The sequence below is a fragment of the Mustela erminea genome, chromosome 5, assembly GCF_009829155.1.
Source record: "Mustela erminea isolate mMusErm1 chromosome 5, mMusErm1.Pri, whole genome shotgun sequence".
Lineage (NCBI taxonomy): Eukaryota > Metazoa > Chordata > Mammalia > Carnivora > Mustelidae > Mustela > Mustela erminea.
In genome coordinates, this window is record NC_045618.1 from 29,397,602 (window position 1) to 29,423,167 (window position 25,566).

The window sequence follows — 25,566 nt, forward strand, 5'->3', positions numbered from 1 at the left end:
TCCATTCATTCTTTAGTAGGATGCTCTTTAGCCTCCATATATCTGAGTTATTTCCAAAATTCCTCTTGTGACTGAGTTCCAGTTTCAAAGCTTTGTGGTCTGAAAATATGTGGGGAATGATCCCAATCTTTTGGGATCAGGTCTCATACCAGTTGAGACCTGATTTGCGATGTAGTATGTGATCTACTCTGGACAATGTTTCATGTGCACTCAAGAAGAATGTGTATTCTGTTGCTTTAGGATGGAATGCTCTGAATGTATCTGTATAGTCCATCTGGTCCAGTGTGTCATTCAAAGCCGTTGTTACCTTGGTGATCATCTGCTTAGATGATCTGTCTACTGCACTAAGTGGTATGTTAAAGTCCCCTACTATAATTGTATCATTATCGATGTGCTTAATTATGTTATTAATTGGTTTATATAATTCACTGCTCCTATGTTAGGGGCATAAATATTTACAACTGTTAGATCTTCTTGTTGGATAGACCCTTTACTTATAAAATAGTGTACTTCCTCATCTCCTATTGGTCTTTGGTTTAAAATCTAATTTGTCTGATATAAGGATTGCCACCCCAGCTTTCAATATTACTTGTGACAACCAAACTAAATTTGGAGGATTTCAATTACTGTTCATTCTGATACCTGCATCTGATGAACCATATTTTTAGGCTATTCTAAGCTGTTTCCAATTTTAGAGGAAACACAGCTGCTGTTTCAACATGTAACTTTTCTTTGACCCTTCATATATTTCAGAGGTTAAATAATGAATGCCAGGGTTTTCAATCCTGTTCACTGTAGAAACACAAGCTGTGTAATACATCTATGATGATAAATCACTCTAGTTTTTATCAAAATAATTTCATTCAGCATAAAGTAATATAGTGTATAGTTTCTATTTTCTAAAAGACTGGGCTTTTTAGTGAATTTTCACAGACAGATGCACTATGTATCTAATATCCTATTACAAACACAAGGTTATATGAAATTAGAAAATACACCTTACAATGACATCCCAATCCCACCCAGGATTATTTATGGTTAGACATCAATCTCACTTTTCCCTAACCAGAGTGAATTAGAAGAGTGATAAGTATCTCAGCAGAAAGGAAGCAATGTCCAATTAAAGACATTAAACATGAAACCAAAGAATGTGAAAATCTCACTAGTGCCACCTACATACAGTACTAGACAATGCAGATAAGAGAGATCTTTAAAATAATTTTGTGTGTCATGGTTGTGTGTGTGCATATCCGTCTTTTTTTATTTCTTGCCCAGGACTATGTACCAAATATTGCTTTGTACCAAATCTTACACAGAACATTACACAATTAGATAACGCAAAACACAAGAGTACTCAAAAAAATCAAAACCAAAAAAACCTGAAGCACTCATAGAAGGAGGGTAGAACAGTGGTTCCAAGGAATGGGGAAAATAGATGTTGGTCAAAGGGTACAAACTTTCAGTTGTAAGATGAGTAAGTTGTAGGGATCTAATGCACAGCATTGTGACTACACTGAATAATACAGTATTACATATTGAGTTAAATGATATGGTCAGGTTAATAAAAATTGGAGAATTTAGCTTTAAATGGATTACAAAGTCTCAAAGCAAACCTTACCTTACATTCTACCACACTTTGATCTGATTCACAAGTTTCATAGATTTCATCTACTGCTCGACGAAGATTGTCAAAAAGAAATGCCCAGTATCTAGCTCTTAGGTCAATTTTCCGAGGATGCCTTGTTTTAGTGGGACTTTTATCAAAGTGTTTATCTCCAGTTGTAGATGATGTTATTTTACAGTCTACCGCAGCATTCTGGTGAAATAAAACAAAACATAAAAGCCTCCAGGGATTTGATCTTTGTATAAAACACATTTTTCAAAATAAATACTTAAAAATGGACATTCTTCTTTTTATCTTATATCACACTAAATTTATCAAAACAAAGCTTCTCATCTTAAAAGCAGGTTTGTAAGGTCATTTTTTTAGTTCAGACATGTCTTACTGAAGATTAGCATGGCTTCAACAGTGAACAGACCCTTAGTCAAAAAATAAGCACTAAAGGACCCACTCTTTCCTCAGTTGCACAGGCAAAATTTGAAAATAAAGATTACATTCTATAGTTTTACAGACTGTACCACAGAATCATTCCACTAAAAACCATGTAGTTTACATAAAGACTGAAATTCAAAATGCAAACCTAAAGCTTCTGACTAGAAGTCCAAAAGAGTTGCTTATCTCTCTTTGGCTACTTAAGCTGAAAAATAAATAAATACTAACCCTCTACTACAGTTAGAGCAACAAACAATCCCAGGTTTCTTTGGGTTGTTTTGTATGTGTGTGTATCATTCCTGTTTGCTTGTTTTGCTTTTTCATAGGAGAGCCCCAGAGTGGAGAGTATCTGAAATACAGGTTAATGCCCTTCTGCTTTGTTCTAGGCTTTGGCCTTCAATATAAGTGATTCCTAAACTTCAATCTTTTATAGCCAATCATTGATTTATATAGCATGTATACCACCAAAAAGGAAGCACACATAACACATGTATGCACACAGATACATACACGCTGGAGAGGCTAAAATGGAGTTACTTGTCCTCCCTCCAAAGTCCCCCATCCAGACAGGGTTGCCAGATTTCACAAATGAAAATTAGCAAATATTTTATGCAATAGCCATGGTCCAGGCACAAATTCTCAATACTCAAGCAATAAAATTTAAAGTAATGTCAACAATCCATAAAACCATTGCCTCAATTGCTCTCCAAGTTCTTTACAGCCCTAGTATAAATAATTTTATTATAATGGCAAATATCCCCTCCTTGCATTAAATCAAATTCAAAATCCCATTCAGGCAGCATCTGTCCTGAAGTAAAGCTTAATTCTGTCCACTCTCTTGATAACTCTGACAACTGACCATTTATACAGGATTATAGATCATAAATCAACGACACATAATTTCTAACCTCCTTCACACAATCTTTAAAGTAGGTATTATTAGCTCCACTTTACAGTTTAGAAAACAGGCCCCAAGGCTAATAACTCATTTGTCAAAGATCATCTAACCACAGAAGACCATCTTCCCATTAGAGCTCTACAATAACACTGGCGGCTTACCAGTATACCGCATCAGGCCTGTGCTGCCAGTGCTTGGCCAGATATTCCAGACTACCTCATTTCTCCTCCTGTACACCATCCAAAGTTAAAATTAACTTGAGAGGTTTCCCAATTTTACCTTCTTCATGATCAGCAAAATGTTAGTAACTTCCTGTGAATTTAGACTCTAATCTTAAGGAATTCTCAAAAGTACTCTCACTCAGTTTCACCCATTTATGTATTTATCATGCATCAAATATTTTACCAGCCTTTCTTACAATGTAAAATAGGCACCATTGCGTCCAGGTTAAAATGTCTCTATTCTTTGTGATTGCTCTAGGTGAAGCTTTTACAAAGAAAGATGCCAGTAAGACAAAAACTACAGTTACATAATTCCATCTGAAAGGCAATGTGCTACACAAATTTGATACTTAACTTTGCCAAAATGATAATACTTTATACTTGCATGCTTATTCATATTTTATGAAGGAATTCTGAATACATTATCTCATTTAATCATTACAATAAACTGAAGACAGGACAAATATTATTATTCCCATTGTAAATAACAAAACTGAGGCTCAGAAAGATTGAATTTCTTTGCAAGTCAAAAGGTTGAGTGGTGGAACTGGAACCAGAACCTAGTCTTTCAACTTTTCCCATGTTCATAAAGCATTTTACATAGCACCAAGCACACAATAAAGCATTTTACATAGCACCAAGCACACAATTAGTACCCAAATAATGTTAGGTATGATTATAGTGGGAAAGATAAAGAGAAGAAATATGCTCATAGAAAAAAATGTGAATAAACTAATGGCAAAATTGTCAAATCTGTGAAAGAGTAGACTGGCAAATCAAATTGTAGAGGTTAAGTCAGTATACAGTTGCAAAGTATAGGGCTCCTACCACTGATAAAAACAATAGCAGTGATAATAGTAATTGCAGCAGCATCTCACATGCATGACACACTTGCCAGGTGCCAGGCACTGTGCTAAGTGCTTTCCATACAGTTGTACTTGATTTAAACTTTGAAGCAATTTTGTATCATAGGTAACATTATTATCTCCTTTTTACAGGAGAGAAAACTGAGGCTTAGCTAAATTAAGTAATGAGCCCCAGGTCTCACACTAAGTGATAAAGCCAAAAATCAGGTAACTATCCTATTACTACAGCTTACTACTACTTCCAAGATACTCAAGAAGACAAAGCAATCTCAATTTGTGGGAAAAGTTAGACACAACTGAATTCCATGATGTTATATTGTTTTAATCAATGACTTTTGAGAGAAAGAGAAAAAGTGAAGGGAAAGAGGAAGGAAGAAATTGAGATTTCTGACTCGTCTCTGTCAGAAGGGCTCACTGACTCCTCTGAGAATCTAAAAATGTTTATGGACCTATTGCAGAAAAATGCATGGGCACATAAAGTCAAACATGTATTTTCTTGATGTACCAACACTGACACATAATAATCATCCAAAGTTCAGAGTTTACCTTACAGTTTACTCTTGGTGTTGTTCATTTTATGGGTTTGGACAAATGTATAATGACACGTATCCATCATTACAGTATCATGCATAGTATTGTAATTGTACTAAGAATCTTCTGTGTTCTGCCTATTTCCCTCTTCCTACCCCTACCTCCGACCCTCTGGCACTACTGACCTTTTTACTGTTTCCATCGCTTTGCCTTTCCAGAATGCTGTATATTTGGAAACAGTATAAAGCCTTTTGAGGTTGGCTTTTTTCACTTAGTATAATGCATTTAAGGTTGCTCTATGTCTTTTCATAGCTTGATAGCTCATTTCTTTTCAGCAATGAAGAACAGTCCATTGTCTGGATATACTACAGTTTCAGTATCCATTCGCCTACTGAAGGACATCTTGGTTGCTCCCAAGTTTTGACAATTGTGAATAAAGCAGCTATAAATATCCATGTGCAGGTTTTTGTGAGGATATAAGTTTTCAACTCCTTTGTGTAAATACCAAGGAGTATGACTGCTGGATTATATGGTAAGCATATGTTTAGTTTTAGAAGACTCTATAAACTGGCAATTTATAAACTGCCAAGTGGCTGTACCATTGTGAATTCTCACCAGCAATGAATTAGAGTTCCTGTGGCTTCACATTCTTACCAGCATTTGGTGTTGCCAGTATTCCTAATTTTGGCCTGATTTTGAATATGTAGTAATATCTCATTATTACTTTAATCTGCATTTCTGATGCCATATGATATGGAGCATCTTTTCATATGCTTATTTGCCATCTATCTATCCTCTCTGGTGAGGCATCGGTTAAGGGCTTAGGCCTATTTTTTAATCAGGTTGCTTGTTTTTTAATTATTATTTTAATTCTAGTACAGTTAACATACGGTATCGAACCACTATATAGTATACCTAAAACTAACATAACACTGTATCTTATTTTTGAATTTTAAGAGTTCTTTGTATATTTTGGATAACAATCCCTCATCAGGTATGTCTTTTGCAAGTATTTTCTCCCTGTTTGTGGCCTGTCTTCTCATTCTTTTGATACTGTCTTTTGTAAAGCAGAGTTTTTAATTTTAGCAAAATCTAGCTTACCAATTATTTCTTCCATGGATCACTACTTTTGGTATTTTACCTAAAAAGTCATCACCATACCCAAGGTCATTTAGGTTTTCTATGCTATCATCAGAAATGTCAGAGTTTTTGCTTTCACATCTAGGTCTACGATCCACTTTTGAGTTTAATTTTGGGAAGGGTGTACGGTATCTGTCTAAATTCATTTTTTGATATATGGGATGTCCAGTTGTTCCAACAGAATTTGTTGAAAAAATTACCTTTGTTCCATTGTATTGCCTTTGCTCCTCTGTCAGAGCAGTTGATTATTTATGTGGATCTATTTGTAGATATTCTACCCTCTTCATTCATCTATTTACCTATTGTTCTGCCAATACCACACTGCCATCGTTACTATAGCTTTACAGTAAAAGTTGGCTAGCATCAGTCCTCCAACTTTGTTCTTCAATATTTCATTGGCTATTCTGGGTCTTCTGCCTCTCCATATAGTTTAGAATCAGTCAATAGCTATACAATCACTTGTCAGAATTGTATTGAATCTATACATCAAGCTGGGAAGAAAGGACATCTTGACAATATTCAGTTTTCCTGCATGAACATGGAACGCCCTTACATTTATTTAGTTCTTTGAGTTCTTTCATCAGAGTTTTATAGTTTTTCTCATATAGATCTTTGCACATACATTGTTAGATTTATACCTAGGTATTTAATTCAAGGGAGTGGTAATGTAAATCATATTGTGTTTTTAAGTTCCACTTGCTAAGCACTGGTATACAGGAAAGCCACTGACTTCTGTGTATTAATCTTATACCCTGCAACCTGCTATAACAGATTATTATTTCCAGCAGTTTTTTGTTGATTCTTTCAGATTTTTTATATAATCATATCTGCAAACAAAGACAGTTTTATTCCTTCCTTTCTAATCTATATACCTTTTCCTTCCTTTTCTTATCTTCGCATTAGCTAGAACTTCCATTACAATGTTGAAAAACAGTGGTGATAGGGGCATCCTTGCCTTATAACCGATCTTAGGGGGAAAGCTTCTAGTTTCTCACCATTAAGTACCACATTAGCTATAGGGTTTTTTGTAGATTTTTTTAATCAAGTTGAGGAAGATTCCCTCTACTCATAGTTTATTGATAGTTTTCATCATAAATGGATGTCAAGTTTTGTCAAATGCTTTTACTGGACCTATTGAGGTGATAATGTGATTTTTCTTTTAGTCTGTTGATGGACTAAAGACCAACTATGAAAACAAAAATTTAAAAATATCTAGAAGGACATTTTTATAATCTTAAAATAAAAGAGGCTTTCATAGAAAAAAAGCACAACTCATGGATAAATTACGTAAAATTAAATTTATATACTTGGTCATGGTGTATCATTCTTTTCAAATATTGTGAGATACAATTTGCTAATACTCCTCTATTTGGAAATCATGGCTGCTTTTAGTTGATAACCTTAAATTTTTATCATACACACTTATATTCATATTTTCCTAACAAAAACTTCTTCTTAAATAAGACAAGAATTTTATTACTCTAGCCCCCTTCCAAAATCCCTACAATCCAGTCTTCATGTTAATATTGTCTAAAACTACAGTTCCACTTTTCTAAATCGAATCATGTGAGGGTTTTTTTTTTTCAAACCATCAACAGGTAATGAGATTTACAAACACATTTTACATATATCTATTTTAATTTAAATTCAATTAGCCAACATATAGTATATTATTAGTTTCAGATATAGTGTTCAATAATTTACCAGTTGCATATAACACCCAGTGCTCATCATATCACATACTACAGATACCTTTTTAACAAGTTCCTTCCCCCAGGTTACCTTTTCTTCCTGCTGAAGTTCATCTTTAGTTCCTTCATTAAGGGTCAGTGGGTAGCAAACACTTAGTTTTTGTCTAAAATAACTAAAAATAGTTCTATTTCATTCTTGCACTTGGCTGGGCACAGAATTGTGAGTTAAAAGTAATTTTGTCAGGGCGCCTGGGTGGCTCAGTCAGTTATGCAGCTGCCTTCAGCTCAGGCCATGATCTCAGGGCCCTGGAATTGAGCCACACATCAGGCTCCCTGCTCAGCAGGGAGTCTGCTTCTCCCTCTCCCTATGTGCTCTCTCACTCTTAAATAAATAAAATTTAAAAAGCATTTTTTAAAAGTAATTTTGTCTTATAACTTTGAATATATTGCTTCATTATCCTTTTGTTTATAACAAGGGTATTAATATATCATTCCTCTGTGGTTCTGTTTACTTCTTGGTATTTTTTGAAGATTTTTTTCCCATAATCTTCACATTCTTCAGTAAATCTATTTTTACTTACCCTGCTCAGCTCCACAGTCATGCTCTGAAGCTCTTCAGAACTCAAGTGAGAAAATTTTTCAACATTATTTCTTCAAATATTCAATGCCCACTATTATTTACCCTCTATTTTTAAAAGTCCGATATGGCCTATATAAGAATTTCTCAATCTTAAATTCTCTTATTTTCCATCTTGTTAGTTCTCTGCAATATGTTTTAAATTCTCCTCAGTAGTGTCTTCCAATTCACAAATTTTCTCTTTGTCCAATACAACATTTATTCCATTAATTATGGGTTTTTTAAATTTCATTGACAATATTTTCATTTATAAGATTTCTAACTGGCTCACTTCTATCTATAAATGTTCAAAATTAATGGATGTAATTAATGTAATAGATGGATATCTGTTTTACTTCAGAATATCTCCTTCTTGTTTATAATTATTCTTTCCTTTGAGGAACTTAAGCTCATTTTTTTGAAAGTCTTCCTTAGGAAAATGGCCTTTTTTCATCACCTCAAGGGTAAATTCTCTCACTCATAGAATGTGTTATCTGTATTTTATAACATTATTTTCCTCACATGCTTTGATATTTTACTTTGAATTTGAATTTCTTGTATTTTAGTTCTTCATTTTGCTCACCCTCATTCCATGTATCCTACTGTTACAGCGACCATCTTCCAGCCCACTGTGGTCCCACTTCCACAGGTCTTTTACTGGGTACTTAACACTCTCACCTGTCAAGAATACTAGCAGAACCAGTCATAAACCATGGGCCACTTCCTTTTACTGCTTCAGACATCAATTCACAGGGCACAACCCAGGCAGATTATAGCTTTTTTTGCTCCTAGTGCAAACCCTGCATAAGCCCAAAACTTTATACCATGAGCCTGGATTTGTTTCCCCACCATAATCAGGGAATTTTAGCCTTCTTTAATCCCTTAAGACTTGTCCATTAAGTTTGTGTCCCTAATTCCACTCACCTGTCAGTGTATTTGTTTTATTTCTTTTATCTTTTTAATGTAAAAAAATTTTTTATCATTGGTAACATTGTAGGTGAGGAGTTGGGGATTATTTTATGAACTCACAATGACATGTTGATTAGAAACTCATGTTTTCCTTATGTGAAGTTTTGGGTCTGCATAATCATATTGATATATTTAATAACATCAAAACAAAATAATATATATGGAAAAGTTCAGAGAAAGTACTATGAATTAAAAAGCCAGTACTAATGTGCTAAAGAACACTTTTAAAATAGGCTTGTGCTCTCCAAAATTTTAATAAAGCAATTTGGAAATTTTTAGAGACAATACTTTTACTATTCTACAACCTAAAGACATCACTATACCAAGAAAGAAAATCATAAAAGAATTCACAAATATGGGATGTGTAGCAGAAGGCTTAAGAGCATAAACTAGAAATTAACGACCTGGGTTCAAATCTTTGCTGTGCCACTCACTAGCAAGTTATATAACCTCTCCCTACCTGTGTTTCCTCATTTTTAGATTATCATTTAGATAATAATAATGCCTACACTGAAGGGACTGTTACAAGAAACAAATAAATTAATATTTGTAAAGTATTTAGTACTAGCTAGGCACACAGTACTGTATACACATTTGTTAAGTGAAGAATGTTACACTGGAATTTTATACGAAAACAAAATATACAATACTCAAATCCTGAAAAATTACATTTTCTCATTCAAATTAAAAGTCAGTAAGTAGAAAGTTGCATATGCTGTACCTGTTTAGTATTTTTATGAGTTCCTTGAATTGTCCTCTTTGATTTTCCACCAGTTTGACATTTGGATTTCCCTTCAAGGCAAAAATAGACAAATATAAAGGTCAAAAAATGGGTAGTACAGGGGTGCCTGTATGGCTCAGTCCATTAAGCAAATGCCTTCAGCTCAGGTCATGATCCCAGGGTCCCAGGATCAAGCCCCACATCAGGCTCCTTGCTCACCAGGGAGACTGCTTCTCCCTCCCCCTCTGCTGCTCCCTCTGTTTGTGTTCTCTCTCTTCCCCTCTTTCTCTCTCCCTCTCTGTTAAATAAATAAATAATTTTGGGGGGCGCCTGGGTGGCTCAGTGGGTTAAGCCGCTGCCTTCGGCTCAGGTCATGATCTCAGGGTCCTGGGATCGAGTCCGCATCGGGCTCTCTGCTCAGCGGGGAGCCTGCTTCTCCCTCTCTCTCTCTGCCTGCCTCTCCGTCTACTTGTGATTTCTGTCAAATAAATAAATAAAATCTTTTAAAAAAAAATTAAAAAAATAAATAAATATTTTTTTTTAATGGGTAGTACAAAATTGAACTATATAAGTCATTTGGGCATACTAATACATAATTTCCTTCCAGAGATCACAGAACAGTACAATCTATATGTGATCAATATGAACTACCGATAAAATAAAAAACAAACTTCCATGTTCCCAGGGACTGATTTTATTGTATGGCTTTCTCAGAACAGGAAAAACATCAACCTCTTAAATAAGTCAGATATTCTGGCAATTTAAAAACAAGGCCAAGTCAACAGGGAAATACAAATCAAAACCACAATGAGATATCACCTCACACCAGTCAGAATGGCTAAAATTAACAAGTCAGGAAATGACAGATGCTGGTGAGGATGCGGAGAAAGGGGAACCCTCCTACACTGTTGGTGGGAATGCAAGCTGGTGCAACCACTCTGGAAAACAGCATGGAGGTTCCTCAAAATGTTGAAAATAGAACTACCCTACGACCCAGCAATTGCACTACTGGGTATTTACCCTAAAGATACAAACGTAATGATCTGAAGGGGCACGTGCACCTGAATGTTTATAGCAGCAATGTCCACAATAGCCAAACTATGGAAAGAACCTAGATGTCCATCAACAGATGAATGGATAAAGAAGAAGTGGTATATATACACAATGGAATACTATGCAGCCATCAAAAGAAATGAAATCTTGCCATTTGCGACAACGTGGATGGAACTAGAGGGTATCATGCTTAGCGAAATAAGTCAATCGGAGAAAGACAACTATCATATGATCTCCCTGACATGAGGAAGTAGAGATGTAACATGGGGGGTTAAGGGGGTAGGAGAAGAATGAATGAAACAAGATGGGATTGGGAGGGAGACAAACCATAAGTGACTCTTAATCTCACATAACAGAGGGTTGCTGGGGGAGGGGGTTTGGGAGAGGGGGGTGGGGTTATGGACATTGGGGAGGGTATGTGCTATGGCAAGTGCTGTGAAGTGTGAAACCTGGCGATTCACAAACCTGTACCCCTGGGGATAAAAATACATTATATGTTTATTAAAAAAAATAAATAAATAAGGCCAAGTTACTTGATACTTCTCAACTCATAAACAGTTCTGGAAAATACTCTTTGAATTCAAATTTTATTTTAACAATAAAATCGAGAATACATTTTTTACCATTTAAAAATCCAGTATTTTGTTTTGACAAACCTATCTGATTCATGAAATTCACAGTTTAATTTGAAAAGAGAAGTTTTCAGTTCTTTGTATTTTTGCCATCAGATATATCTTTCTCACCTGCTCTTTTTTATAAGAAAGATACTAACTACTATTTCATAATCATTCTATTTTTGAGAGCAATTCAAAATAGAAATAAAATTCTATCTATAATGTACAACAGAATAATTTTCCTTTCAGCAAAATAATTTTGGGCCAGGACCTGTGAAGCAGTACAAATGAAGTGAGCCATAACACCTACTAACAATTTACCCACACATAAGTGGGCCTCCCTCAACTCTTCTACCAGGGATGAAAGCAGAACTCGACACTCAACTACACAGCCTTTATCCATCCTTTGATTATAGAGAACAATGTAGGAGCAGGACTTTTAGAATATCCAGTAGAATAACCAGCTTAGAACAAGTATCAGAGAAAACAGAAATGAAACAACAGAAGAAAACTTATAAAAATTGAAAGATTATTCTCAGAAATATCTGAGTATGTATTATAGCTATAGATAAGAATGAGTTGCTTTTTTTAAAAAAAGCAAAATAAAGATTTTGCTATTATTGGCAAAGTTTTAACAATATAAAATAATCCTTATCAGAAATTATGAAATTGACATTCTTATTTTGTCATCATTTAGATATTCAGAAAGTTCTAATTCTATGGGCTCACAGTTCAATATTTTTTCAACAAGCATAAATGAAGCTTTATAATTGTAATGGCCAATTTTTTATGTACTTACATGCAAAATCAGGTTATATACAGATATATGATTCATTATTGAATTTTCTTTCCTTCCTTGAATAGAAGCAATTTTAATAAATCTCAGATTATTTTTTGTTCTGATTAATCCATGGAAAGTGAAAAAATAAAATTTCATAAAATAATATGAATCATACACAGCAACCATAAGAAATTTTTAGGTTTTATGTTATTATTTTTATAGTAAATAATGTTGATATATGTTTTTACCAAAGAAATGAAAGTAACAGTAAGCTTCCTTATGAAAACTTCAGCTAGTACAGAGTAAATTTAAGAAGATAAATTTAATTTCCCCCTCTATTTGGTAGTTTTTGATTCAAAGTAACTGCTCCTTAAAAAAACCTAGGAAGGGGTGCCTGGGTGGCTCAGTTAGTTAAGCATCTGCCTTTGCTCAGGACCATGATCCTAGAGCCCTGCCTTCCTGCACTGGGCTCCTTGCTCAGCAGGGAGTCTGCTTCTTCCTCTCCCCTGCTTGTGCTCTCTCCTGGTATCTCTCTCTTTCTCAAGTAAATAAATAAATCTTCAAAAAAAAAAAAATTAGGAAGACTGACAAAAGCTACTGAGGGAGGACTGGTCTAAGCAGATATTTTAATATACTATAATGCCTCTATAATTAAAACAGTGTGGCTTTCACACATGAATTAGATGAACAGTTCGGTGAAATAGAATGTAAGTATATAAGGAAATTCAATTTATGATACAGTGACATCTCAAAAAAATGGGGCAAAGATAGACTTTACAGTAAGTGGTGCTGGAGCAACTTGTAATCCCTACAGAAAAAGATAAAATTAGATCCATAACTCACACTATATATATGAATAAACTACAAATGGATCATTGATACAAGTATAGAAAAATAAAGATAGAATAAAAATAAGTTTTTAAATAACAAGTATAAGAAATAAAATGTAAAAAATATGTAAAAGTAAAATAAATTTAAAAGAATAAAACATGGATGAACTCCTATATAGCTTGAAACATCTCCCTGGGTAAGGGTGTTCTCAAAGAATATGTCAAAAGGAAACAGGAGACAGCTTAACAGGTCTCCCACTCATCTAGACAAACCTAGAACTAAAGACTAGGTTTGAACAAAACTAAACTAAAACTAAAACTAAAACAAACCTAGAACTAAGCATCAAAATAGATAAATCAGAACTCATTAAATAAGAACCATGACTCCATATAAACTTAAGTAAATGCAAAGTTACACATATACTACTAAAGGGAAAAGGGAAAGCTCTCTCTTACATTAGAATGTCAGCTTTTAATAAAGAACACTGGGGTCAGCACATCACCATTTTGCAACCATCAGAGTAGTAACTTAATTAGCTAAGAATTATCAACAGAAGCTAAAAGTAGTGAGTAGACTACTTCAAGAGAAACAGGACATTTACATAGTCTCAAACTACCTTACCACAAATTACCTACTAATTACAAAGTTAATAGTTACTTTCCAGTGCAGAAACTCAGGAGATATCACCTTAGCCAAGTGATTAATGTTGACATCACTAGTAATGAAACAAAACCACTATCATGTGCCTCCTATGACCCAATGGAAAGGAAACAACATAATTTCTATAGAATCCCTCCAAAAATATATAACTGAATCTAAGCATGAAAAGATACCACACAAACCCAATAAGAAGCATAGTCTACAAATCCTCAGAAAATTTCAAAGCGAGATCCTCTTTGGTATACCCCAACCCCCTGTTTTCTATCTCCCCATCCAATCTTCTAGTCCCCAGGATTTAGGCAGTGCTCACAATGATCCTACCCATGAAAGTAAAAGGACTAAAAAGGTATTTTTTCTAGTTCAAATAATAACAACTCAAGAAATACAATCTTTTTTTCCTAAAACATTAACCTGTAACTAACTGTGGTGAATATAGTAAATTTTTTAAAACCTGTTTATTTTTATTAGAATTTAATAGAAGAAGAAATCTCAATCTCCTATAAGTTAAAAAAGAAAACTAATTTGCCAATCATAACAAACCTACCTTCGTTCCTATGTGAAACAGCAAAACTAACACTTTCATAAAACCATTTGTATATTATCTAAGAAAAAAAAGGCAATAAAGGGGCACCCGTGTGGCTCAGTGAGTTGATCGTCCACCTCTTGATTTCAGCTCAAGTCATTATCTCAGGGCCATGACATCAAGACCCATATGGGGCCTTCTCGCTCAGCACAGGGTCTACTTGAGATTCTCACTCTCCTTCTCCCTCTTTCCCTCCCCCACGCATGGATGCTTCCTCTCTCTAATAAATAAATGAATAAAATCTTTTTTAAAAAAGCAATAAAAAAGTTATTTCTTATTTCATGTATGCTAATTTGCCCAACAGTTCAAATCATAAAATTTTGGATCTATCTACTGTTTAAGACTAAATGTACCCTCCTAAATTTAAAACAAAAATGAAACAGTTTAAAAATACATACCATCATCATCTTTGCTTTCTAGAGGAACACTCCAAGCTATCAGATTTCTTGCTGTACGACCCTCCTCTGCAACTATTCTCCTAACTTTGTCATGACTATTGGAGCGCTGGAATGATGCCTATATACAGAAAATATATATTAGATTATTAGATTAGTCAACATATAAAATATATTTGGCTGACAAATTAATTGTTTCTCACATTTTCTCACAAAGGCAACATTTAAAACTAATTTAGGATTGAAAAGGTAGTTAAAGAGAGAAAAGAAAGTTAAGTCACAGACCTTTTTATTTCTGAAAAGACTAGTTTTACAACTTTAAGAATAAACAAATTCTTTTAAGAATAAATACAATCTAAGGTTTGAACACGTGCCCTAAGAAGCACAATACTGCTTTGTACACATTTCACCACCACCACTTACACAGCAACAGGTCTGATCCCTCGGATTTCAGTCCTACATACAGGTTCATTTTAGCCTTTCCCTTATTTATAATTTCTTTCTTTGCCAGTCAGAAACCCAGTTCTCATTACCTAAAATATATTTACTTATCTGTTCAGTTCTAATACATACATAGTTTCAGAATTGCTAACCCACAGCATTTATTAACAAGATCACATTTCTATACAGTTCTTATCTTTAGCATTACAGTATCCAAAGTACTGGATTTTTTTCCCCAAAATGACTTAAGTTGGTTCTTCTCATCCTCACCCCTTTCAATGTGATTACATTATTCCCTTGTAAGATGTCACTCCTTCTGTTCCATTTTCGGTGCTCCTCACTTACTGGTTGATTTTAAGTGCTTGTTTATTGGGGAATATGTGAAAGAAAGCAACACATTATTCTCAAAGTAACTTACTGACAAGGAGCATGACTTGAAGAAAAGAAAAAAGGCACTATACTCTAGTGCATGGGTCAGCAAACTTCCACAAAGGGCCAGATAACAACTTTTTATTTTAGGCTTTGCAGGTCATACAGTTTCTGTGACTAGTCAATCATGACTTTTTTGTGTGAAAGCAGCCAGAACTTAACTTTCACATCTTTAAAAAAAATAACTGCCCCCACATTCCTTCATTCCTCTGACCTTATCCTGGATAGCCACATGGCATCTACTTACCTAATTCATAAGTTTATGCTGAAACTCATTAATCTGTGACCACTATACCAGCTCCACCCTGTGCAAAATTCTTGAATCATCTCTATTCCCATATTTTTCAATCAAGTTAACACTATAAAAATCTCCTTTTTTTGGAATAAATACATCTCCCAGTGATTATTAGCTCTAACTTAGGTTGGCATCTATCATTTAAGTTACCAAAACATTGTTTTAAGCAAGAAGTATCACTATTCCTTACAGGCCAGATGAACAAGTTTAAACAGGTGGCCTACTTTTCAGCTCTTTTTCAGATAATTTCAGATAATTATGCAATCACATAAAATCTATAAAATTCATTATTCTATACATTATTCTCTAATTCAAGAGTCCTCATAAAGTGATAATTCTCTAGGAACTAAAGTGATCAAAAGATAGCAATGTTATAATAATGCTAGAACAGAAAACTTGAAATCTAATATTCTTCTATAAATGTTTCAATTCTACCATAAATTTTGCAAAGTCAGTTTTTTTTTTAAAGATTTTTATTTGAGAGAGCGAGAGCGAGCATGAGCATGCACGTGTACAAGCCAGGGGGTGGGGTGCAGAGGGAGAAGCAGAGTCCCTGCTGGGCAGGGAGCCCCACATGGGGCTCCATCCCAGGCCCTTAAGATCATGATCTGAGCTGAAAGGCAGACATCTAACCAACTGAGCCATCCAGGCACCAAAAGTTAGTTCTTTTATATTCAATACACATACACCAATTCAAAGAAAAATATATCACCAACTCAAAACTTTAATTCTTAATTCTAATACTTCACATGCAAAAACATTGTAACATTCACCTTACTACAATATCTGACTGAAAACCATTTTTCCATAAAATCACAGGTGCATTCTGTAATATATTCTAACTGAACTCTTTTCAATAAACTGACAAATACTAGTCATTTTTAATAACCCTATTGTTATAAAGATGTCAGCAGTAACTTAAATACAATAGTTTAAGCATTTTAATCTAAGCATCAGGGTTTGCTATTCGATAAATGACTCTGAGATACTTCATAACATTACAGATACCTATTTCAAACAGAATTTTCATCTAGGTTCTTCCAAGAGACTTAAACAAAATACATTATTTGCATCCCAAAGTCACAGTGTGCCACCTAGTGCCATAAGGAGATTTTGCAGATGCTTGTTCAAATACTAAATGTTTCAATAAAAAGCATAACCATCAGTCTTAAGTTAAAGTTTTTATGTTTAACACTTAAAGAATTATTTGAGATTTAAGTGCATAATTTCTGAGACTTGTTCCTAGATTGGGAAAAAAATTTTTTTTTGACCTATCTGCTAAGGCTAAGAAAATCTAAATAATTTCTACTTTAAGCAACTTCGTTCATAATCCCAAACTGGTTTCAAGCACTATTTATTAAATTTTTATGTTTGCACCCCCATTAAAATTACTACTTCTCACAGTTCTTCAAAATACACCTATAATACTACTTGCTCATAAAACTAATTTCCCTTCTTTTTTTTTTTTAAATTTATTTATTTATTTATTTGACAGAGACAGAGATCACAAGTAGGCAGAGAGGCAGGCAGAGAGAGAGAGGAGGAAGCAGGCTCCCCGCTGAGCAGAGAGCCTGATGCGGGACTCGATCCCAGGACCCTGAGATCATGACCTGAGCCGAAGGCAGCGGCTTAACCCACTGAGCCACCCAGGCGCCCAATTTCCCTTCTTTTTTAAAATGATTTTTCAACTTTCTAAATAACTAAGCAAAGACTCTTTCTTTTAAATTCCCACTAAAAAAGCTCCTCATATTTTTAAGTAGTTCAAAGACAAGATTACCAGTCACTGAACACCAGGAGTACATTAAAATTCTAAGAGTGGGAGCACATATACATACTCTTAACAAACCACAAACTTACCTGAGAAACTGAGTAACTGGGACAATTTCCCTAACATAGGATGTGGAGTGGAATTCTGTACAGTAACCTACAATAACTTTGTCAGATCTTACTGATGTTTCACATCTTTCTAAAGGTAAAATCAAGTCCTAGATGAACTAAGGCTGTCCAGACTATCACAGGGGACAAAAATAAACTTCAACCTTGTATGGGCTACTCTGTTTTGAGATCTGTTAGAACAGATACCGAATCTTACTAATTCTATGTCCTAAATATATTCTGAAACTGTAAATCCACTAATCTGAGCCATCATCATGTCAAACATATATTATTATAACAGCTTCTGTGACAGACAATAATATGTTCACCAAAACCACTCCATTTTTGTCCTGCTACAAAGCTAGATAATACTTACTGGGCTCTTGAAGCTAGATGGCTATATGACTAAATACTGCACACTAAAATATAGGCAAAAATAAGATAAGCCATTTCCAGGCCTGGCTTATAAAGAAAATCTCATGCATCATCATTTATAGTCTATCTTTTCTCCCACTTACTGGCCAGATGCAGATGATCCAAACACAGAACTCTCTAGAAAATGAGTAAAAAACAAAACAAAACAAAAAACAAAACAAAACAAAACAAAAAAAGAGTTGGTTCCTGAATTACAATGTGAAAGGCTGAATACTGAATACCTGCACTGAACTATTATATGAATAATAAACTTCCCTTCTGGGGCACTTGGGTGGCTCAGTGGGTTAAGCCTCTGCCTTCAGCTCAGGTCATGATCCCAGGGTCCTGGGATCAAGCCCTGCATCGGGCTCTCTGCTCAGCAGGGACCCTGCTCCCCCCCTCTCTCTGCCTGCCTTTCTGCCTACTTGTGATCTCTGTCTGTTAAATAAATAAATAAAATATTTTTTAAAATAATAAAAAAATAAAAAAATAAACTTCCTTTCTGCTTATAAAGGGCTAGGTAATTCAGACCAACCATGCACTTGAGAAAAACTGTAAGAGCTAAAGAAAATATGTTTTAAAAATCTGTTTAAAGCACCAGAAAAAAGTGAAGGAAGCAAGCAATTATACAGCAAGATCAGGGAACATAAGATATTTAAAGAGGTGAGTCCAGCAATCAGGGCTGCTTTTGCCCCAGAGGCACCTGGCAATTCCAACGGATACAGCCAAAACAAAAGTACAGAAACTAAATCTGTCCAGGGCCACCCAGGCATTAGGTTGAAACCTGGAAGTTTCACCCCAAGAATAAGGGTAAACTAGAAATAGATAAGCCCTCACAAAAAAACAGAGCCAATTTTGAATCATTTCAATATCTGGCAGGATTAAACTATGACTGCCAGTGTTCCTAGCCATTGTCACCCCCCACTCATGCTCTCTCTCTCTCAAGTAAATTAAAAAATAAAATCCTTTTTTAAAAAAAGAAGTCAGGTAGAGAAAGACAAATACCATATGATTTCATCATATTTGGAATTTAAGAAATAAAACAAATGGACAAAAACAAAAGAAACAAACTGACTAATATATGGAATTGCTGAATCACTATACTATACACCTGGAACTAATATAATGCTATATAATAACTATGTTGGAATTAAACTAAATTTAAAAAAAGAATGGTAGCTTTATTAATATTGAACAAAGCAGACTTTAAAGCAAGGATTACTGCTAGAGATAGAATGATATTTCATAAGTATAAAAGGTTCATCAACCAGTGAATTATAATAATTCTAAATGTGCATCTAATAACATCTAAAGAAAAACTGAAATAGGAAAAAAGCATCATGGAAGATTTAACATACCTCTTTAAGAAGCTAGCAGAATAAGTAGACAAAAACAGTTAAGTAACAATACAGAAGACTTGAACAACATAATTAACAAACTTGACATATCTGACATATCCAGAACCCAACATTCAACACTGGTAGAATATACATTCTTTTCAAGTGTATGCTATTTTCCAGACTGTCGATACCATGGGTCATAAAGCAGGCCTCACTAAATTTCAAAGAATAGAAAGTAACAAAGAGAGATAACCAGAAAAATCCTTGTATGTTTGAAAATTAAGCATTACATTTCTAAATAACTTACAGATCAAAGAAGTCACATTGGAAATTTTAAAATATTTTCAATTGAATCATAATAAAAATATGACACATCAGTACTTATACAGCAGCCAAAGCTATCCTTAAAGGAAAATGTAAAGCCATAAAAATGACATAATGACAAAAAGTTAAAAATCAATGATCAGAGTCTCTATTTCAAGAAGCTAGAAAGAATAGCATATTAATTAAAAAAAAAATACAAGACAAACATATGATAGTGAAAAACTAATAACAAAACCTAAAATGGGTTATTTGAAAACATTAACAAAAGAATAACCAATATGAGGAATAAAAAAGGAATACCACTATAGATTCTAAAACCTACAGGCTTTACAAAGATAAAAGGATATTATAACTAACATATCAACTTATAATATTTGATATTGAAATACTGATACTGAAATATTGTTGACTTAAAAAGTATAATCTACCGAATCTTGACATAAAAAGAATCTGAACATCTATTAAAGAAACTGAATCCCACAAAAAGAAAATTCAGAACCAGATGGGTTTCACGGATGAATTCTCCAAAACCACAGGAGCAAAAAATTACACTAAATTCTTCTAGAAAATAAAATAAAAGGAACACAACTCATTTTATGAGACCTACATAACCCTAATATCAGAACCTAAGAGGATAAAACAAGCAAAGTTAACCACCAGTTCAAACTATTTCAGGAGTAAAGATGTGAAAATAACAAACAAACACACATTTGTAAATCAAATCCAGGTAAGATATCACAAGTTGAGTTTACTTCAAATGCAAGGCTGTTTTAACATTTTTAAGTCAGTTAATGTAATTTACCAAATGAGCAGAATAAAGGCATAAAGCCTTATGCTTATCTCAACAGATGAAAAAAAGCATGTGATAAAAATTTCACAAACTACAACAAATACCACATTTAATGACATAATGTTGAAAGAGACAAGGATGCCCACCATCACCACTTTCATTCAACACTGTACTGAAGTGAAGGCCCTAACCTGCACAATTAGTGAGAAAAACAGGGAAACAGTGAAAGCACAAAATGAGCCTGTCTCAGTTTGTTACACCAGTAAGTACAGAAATGCTCAAAGAATAATAGGGACATACCACAAGAGCCAGGTTGAAGGAGCTTCCACCTGTTAACTCTGGGACAATTTGAGCATCAAAATAATAACAGTAACAGATTACAACACCAAATAAAATTTTAAAATCCAAGAATCTAGATACACAGACAGTTGGGGAGAATGTAAATGTTTTCCTCACAGAACTTTAATAAATGTTACCATCAATGAGTGCTAAAATTAGCAGGTGAATGTTTGATGAGGTACTGGGTACATACACAGCCTCAAAGTCTATCTCAACAAACTCTTATTAATTTCAAAAGAGAAAACACAAACTTTAAAAAGAAAAACCAATACTCTATATTAACCAAGTGATCAAAGATAACATGACCTAAAACAGAACAAAATGACCATCACCAATCATGTGATACTCTGCCAAAAAATACAAAATCCAACTCCACGGGCACCGGGATGGCTCAGTTAGCCTACTCTTGATCTCAGCTCAGGACTTGATCTCAGGGTTGTGAGTTCAAACCCCATGTTGGGCTCCTCACTGGGTATGGAGCCTACTTAAAAAAAAAAAGTCTGACTCTAACCAATTAGGGATCACAAAGAGAAACATAATGGCAACAAAACAGATGGCTGAAACAAGGGAAGAAAAGCAATCAAATCCTTGGTGACACTGTTGAGCACAAGCTACTGAAAGCACACTAACATAGTGTTCCTTCTAGCCCAACTAAAACCTACTGGTCTTTCAAGTCTCAACTTAAAAAGTAACTCTCTCAGGGGCACCTGGGTGGCTCAGTGGGTTAAGCCGCTGCCTTCGGCTCAGGTCATGATCTCAGGGTCCTGGGATCGAGTCCTGCATCGGGCTCTCTGCTCAGCAGGGAGCCTGCTTCCCTCTCTCTTTCTGCCTGCCTCTCTATCTACTTCTGATTTCTCTCTGTCAAATAAATAAATAAAATCTTTAAAAAAAAAAAAAAAGTAACTCTCTCAGAATGAAGTCTTTTTAAACCCCAGACTTAGCCAGGATCACTTTTATATGCTCAAACCAATCTGTACTCTTTTGCAGTACATCTCACAATTACATTTTAAATCCTTTAATTAGGTATTTACCATCTATCTTCCCCCATGAACGACGAATAATTGGCATGATAAAGAAATCATGAATAACTAAAGTAAGTATGTCATGAATAAATGAACAACATCATTGGGAAATGAGGTATTCAACATAAATCCATAACTAATGTCTGCCCTGCTAAGCACAAATTTTTTCCATTTTACCATTTTGGATAAAAATTTCTGAATCATACTTCCCTGACTTTTAAACGGAAGCTACTAAAGGAACTTCCTCTTTTCTTGGTACTTTTAGGTTATCACTAAGAACAACTTTTGTATGATATTATAATATGCCCTCAGGAGCCGTAGAAGTACAGAGGATGGTACCTGTAAGATAAATGGGCCCAGACCAAAGTGCTTTTTAGACCTTTTAATTACTTTACTTCCTGATGATTGGGCAGAACACAAAAGCTTAATTTTCAATTATTTTCTCTTCTGATCCAGGCATCAGCTTTCAATTCTTACTTATTAGAATTATGGGAATGTTACCACTATGGTTCTGAATACAAAGTTCAAGAATTCTACAAGCACAGTGAATATACTTTCACTGTATGTTATGGATGATCACAGGCATTTTTAAATTACTCTTGGGTTTTTGGCCACCTTCCTTAAAGTCACGGTTGGCAGACGAGCAGTGCTTTACTACATTTTGCCCATTAGAGTTGTTTAAAAACAAGACAAATCGGGACGCCTGGGTGGCTCAGTTGGTTAAGCAGCTGCCTTCGGCTCAGGTCATGATCCCAGCGTCCTGGAATCGAGTCCCACATCGGGCTCCTTGCTCAGCAGGGAGCCTGCTTCTCCCTCTGCCTCTGCCTGCCATTCTGTCTGCCTGTGCTCGCTCTCTCCCCCTCTCTCTCTGATAAATAAATAAAATCTTAAGAAAAAAAACAAGACAAATCAATAGGAAATACTATGAAGCAGTAAAAGAAAATGAAGAGCTCTGATGCTATAGGATATGCTGCAAAGATACTAAATGAAAAAGAGATGTAAGGAAAGGAGGACAAAAAAACCTAAGGTTAGTGTTTAAGGTAAATCAATCACTTACCATCATTCTTTAATTCCCTTGTATGCCAAGAAGTTCATTTAGCACATAAACCCCTGGGGTGTGACTCCTACAATAAAATATATATATATATATATATACTCTTAGTCATAACATTGTCAAAAATGTTTGTACTTAAAAAGATCAATTCTTATCACCACAAGTTTGTCATCATATTAAACAACAACAACAAAAAATTGCTCCTTTATACTGCCTATTTGGATATAATATAGCAAATTTTAAATATTCTATACTGAATAATAACTTAATGCTCTCACTCCCAAAATTTTGTAAGTTAAATAGAAGAAAAACACTGTTAATTACATGAATAGTCTGTGAGATCTCAATGCAGATTTTTTTTTACTACCATCTATATAGTGCACACAACTCACATACAGTATATCCTTCACAAATACATGCTTAATTGAAACAAGTTTCATAAAGTAATGTTTATCCCTATTGTGTGAGATGCATTCTGATATATCTTTCTGTTTTTCAAATGCTGCTTTCATTAAATTGATTTAAGACCCACTAATGAATGACTACTAGTATACAAAACATTGTAACCTCTTTTTAGGAACTTTCAAAAACTGATATTTTATCAGAATTTTTAATTACTATTACAAAAGCCTCCACATAGAACAGATCTTACTTTTAAGGATATCAACATAAGGTAGCCAAACCTTTACTCAAAGAAACCATGCAGAAACCTAGATATAACACAAAGGGCCAGAGATATTGCTATAAAGAATGGCCTGACCCTATAATGAATGAAGAAAAGCAGCAGTTAGAACCTAGATGCTTCTAGGATGAGAGCCTAGTGAATTTCCATTGCTAAGTGAATTTAATCCTTTTAAAATGCAGCACCTCAAATGAAAACACGTCTACATAAAAACTTATTCCCAAGTATTCATAGCACCATTATACATAATGGCCAAAAGTGGAAACAACCCAAATGTCCACCAAATGATGGATAATTAAAATCTGGTATATCCATACAATGGATTATTATTGGGCCATAAAAAGTAATAAGGTACTTATACATGATACAACATGGAGGCACCTTAAAAACATAATGCTAAAAAAAAAAAAAAAAGATTATGCTAAGCTAAGTGAAAGAAGCCAGTCACAAAAGACAGTATATTGTATAATTTATAGGTAATGCCCAGAATAGGCAAATCCATAGAGTCAGAAAATAGATTATTGGCTGTCTAGGGTTAGGGACTTGGAGAAAAATAGGACTGACTACTAACGAGGATAGAGATCTTTGGGGGATGACGAAATGTTCTAAAATACATTATGGTGATGGTTGCACACCTCTGTAAATATGCTAAAAACCTTTTTTTTAAATGTCTGAATTGCAGGCACCTGGGTGGCTCAGTCAGCTAAGTGTCTGCCTTGGGCACAAGTCATGATTCTAGTCCTCGGATTGAGCCTCATGTCGGGCTCCCTGCTCGGCGGGGAGCTTGCTTCTCCCTCTCCCTCTCCAGCTCCCCCTACTCGTGCTCATGCATGCTCGCGCTCTATCCCCCCACCTCCCTCTGTCAAATGAATAAATAAATAAATAAATCTAAAAAAATTTTAATGGCAAAAGTGTATGGTGTATGAACTATATCTCAATTAACTTGTTTTTACATGCAGTGCCTCTGTTCACAACTCTCCAATTCCTCTCCATCTTGGAGTAAAAGCCAAATCCTCACAGTAGCCTACCATACTCATACCTCTCTAAACACACCTCAACTCCTCTCCTCTTTGAATTTCATTCTACTCCAGCCACACTGGCTTCTTTATGTTCCCCAAAATGCCAGACACACACCTGCCTCAGGGCTTTATGCTTATTGGATACTTATTTGCAACACTCAAGATTTACTCCCTTTGCTCACATGTCACTTCCTCAGTAAGGCCTTCTCAAACACTCTATTACTGCAACCCATTCAAGAGTGCCTGGCTGGGTCAGCCAGCAGAGCATGCAACTCTTGATCTCAGGGTTGTTGAGTTTGAACCCCAGGCTGGGTGTAAAGATTACATTAAAAAGTTAAAATGGGGGAAGGAATCAAGATGGCAGAGGAGTAGCAAGCTGAGATGACATCAGGTAGCAGGAGTTCAGCTAGATAGTTAGCAAACTGTTTCGAACACCTACAAATCCAATGGGACATCAAAGAGAAGGAGAACAGCAATTCTAGAAACAGGAAATCGACCACTTTCTGAAAGCTAGGACCTGCGGAGAAGTGAATCCGAAGCATCCGGAAGATAGACTGCAGGGTGAGGGGCCAGCTCCAGTCAAGCAACAGAGCAACAGACCACAAAATCAGAACTTTTAGCAGTCTGCTCCACTGAGGGACATCACTCCAGAGGCTAAGCGGGGGTGGAGTCCTCGCAGAGACAGCATGGTCTCAGGTCCCGTGGGGTCACAGAAGGATCAGGGGTGTCTGAGGGTAGCAGAGCTCACAGGTATTAGAGCAGGGAAGCCAGCTACAGAGACGGAGCCAAAGAGTGAGCTCTCAGCTCAGAGTTACCTTAAACTGTGATCTGCAGCACAACCAGACCATTGCTCTTTGAGCAGGAACCCCACAAGTGGCAGACCTGGGGAGAGCCACCAGAAGAGCAGAGCGACAGGAAT

General features: G+C 35.2%; 1 protein-coding gene across 3 annotated transcripts in view; it reads right to left on the reverse strand.

The window, feature by feature from the left end:
- SCAPER (S-phase cyclin A associated protein in the ER) overlaps positions 1–25,566 on the reverse strand; it is a 520,882-nt gene that overhangs the window by 481,365 nt on the left and 13,951 nt on the right. For 2 of the 3 annotated variants that reach the window (XM_032342353.1, XM_032342352.1), the window contains exons 2-5: positions 22,950–23,016; positions 14,627–14,744; positions 9,707–9,777; positions 1,619–1,816 (exon numbers count right to left, since the gene is read on the reverse strand). In XM_032342353.1, coding sequence (XP_032198244.1) covers positions 1,619–1,816; positions 9,707–9,777; positions 14,627–14,744; positions 22,950–22,955 — 393 coding nt within the window. In that variant the 5' untranslated portion in view covers positions 22,956–23,016. The remainder of the gene's footprint in view (positions 1–1,618; positions 1,817–9,706; positions 9,778–14,626; positions 14,745–22,949; positions 23,017–25,566) is intronic. The other variant, XM_032342354.1, reaches the window with a different exon arrangement.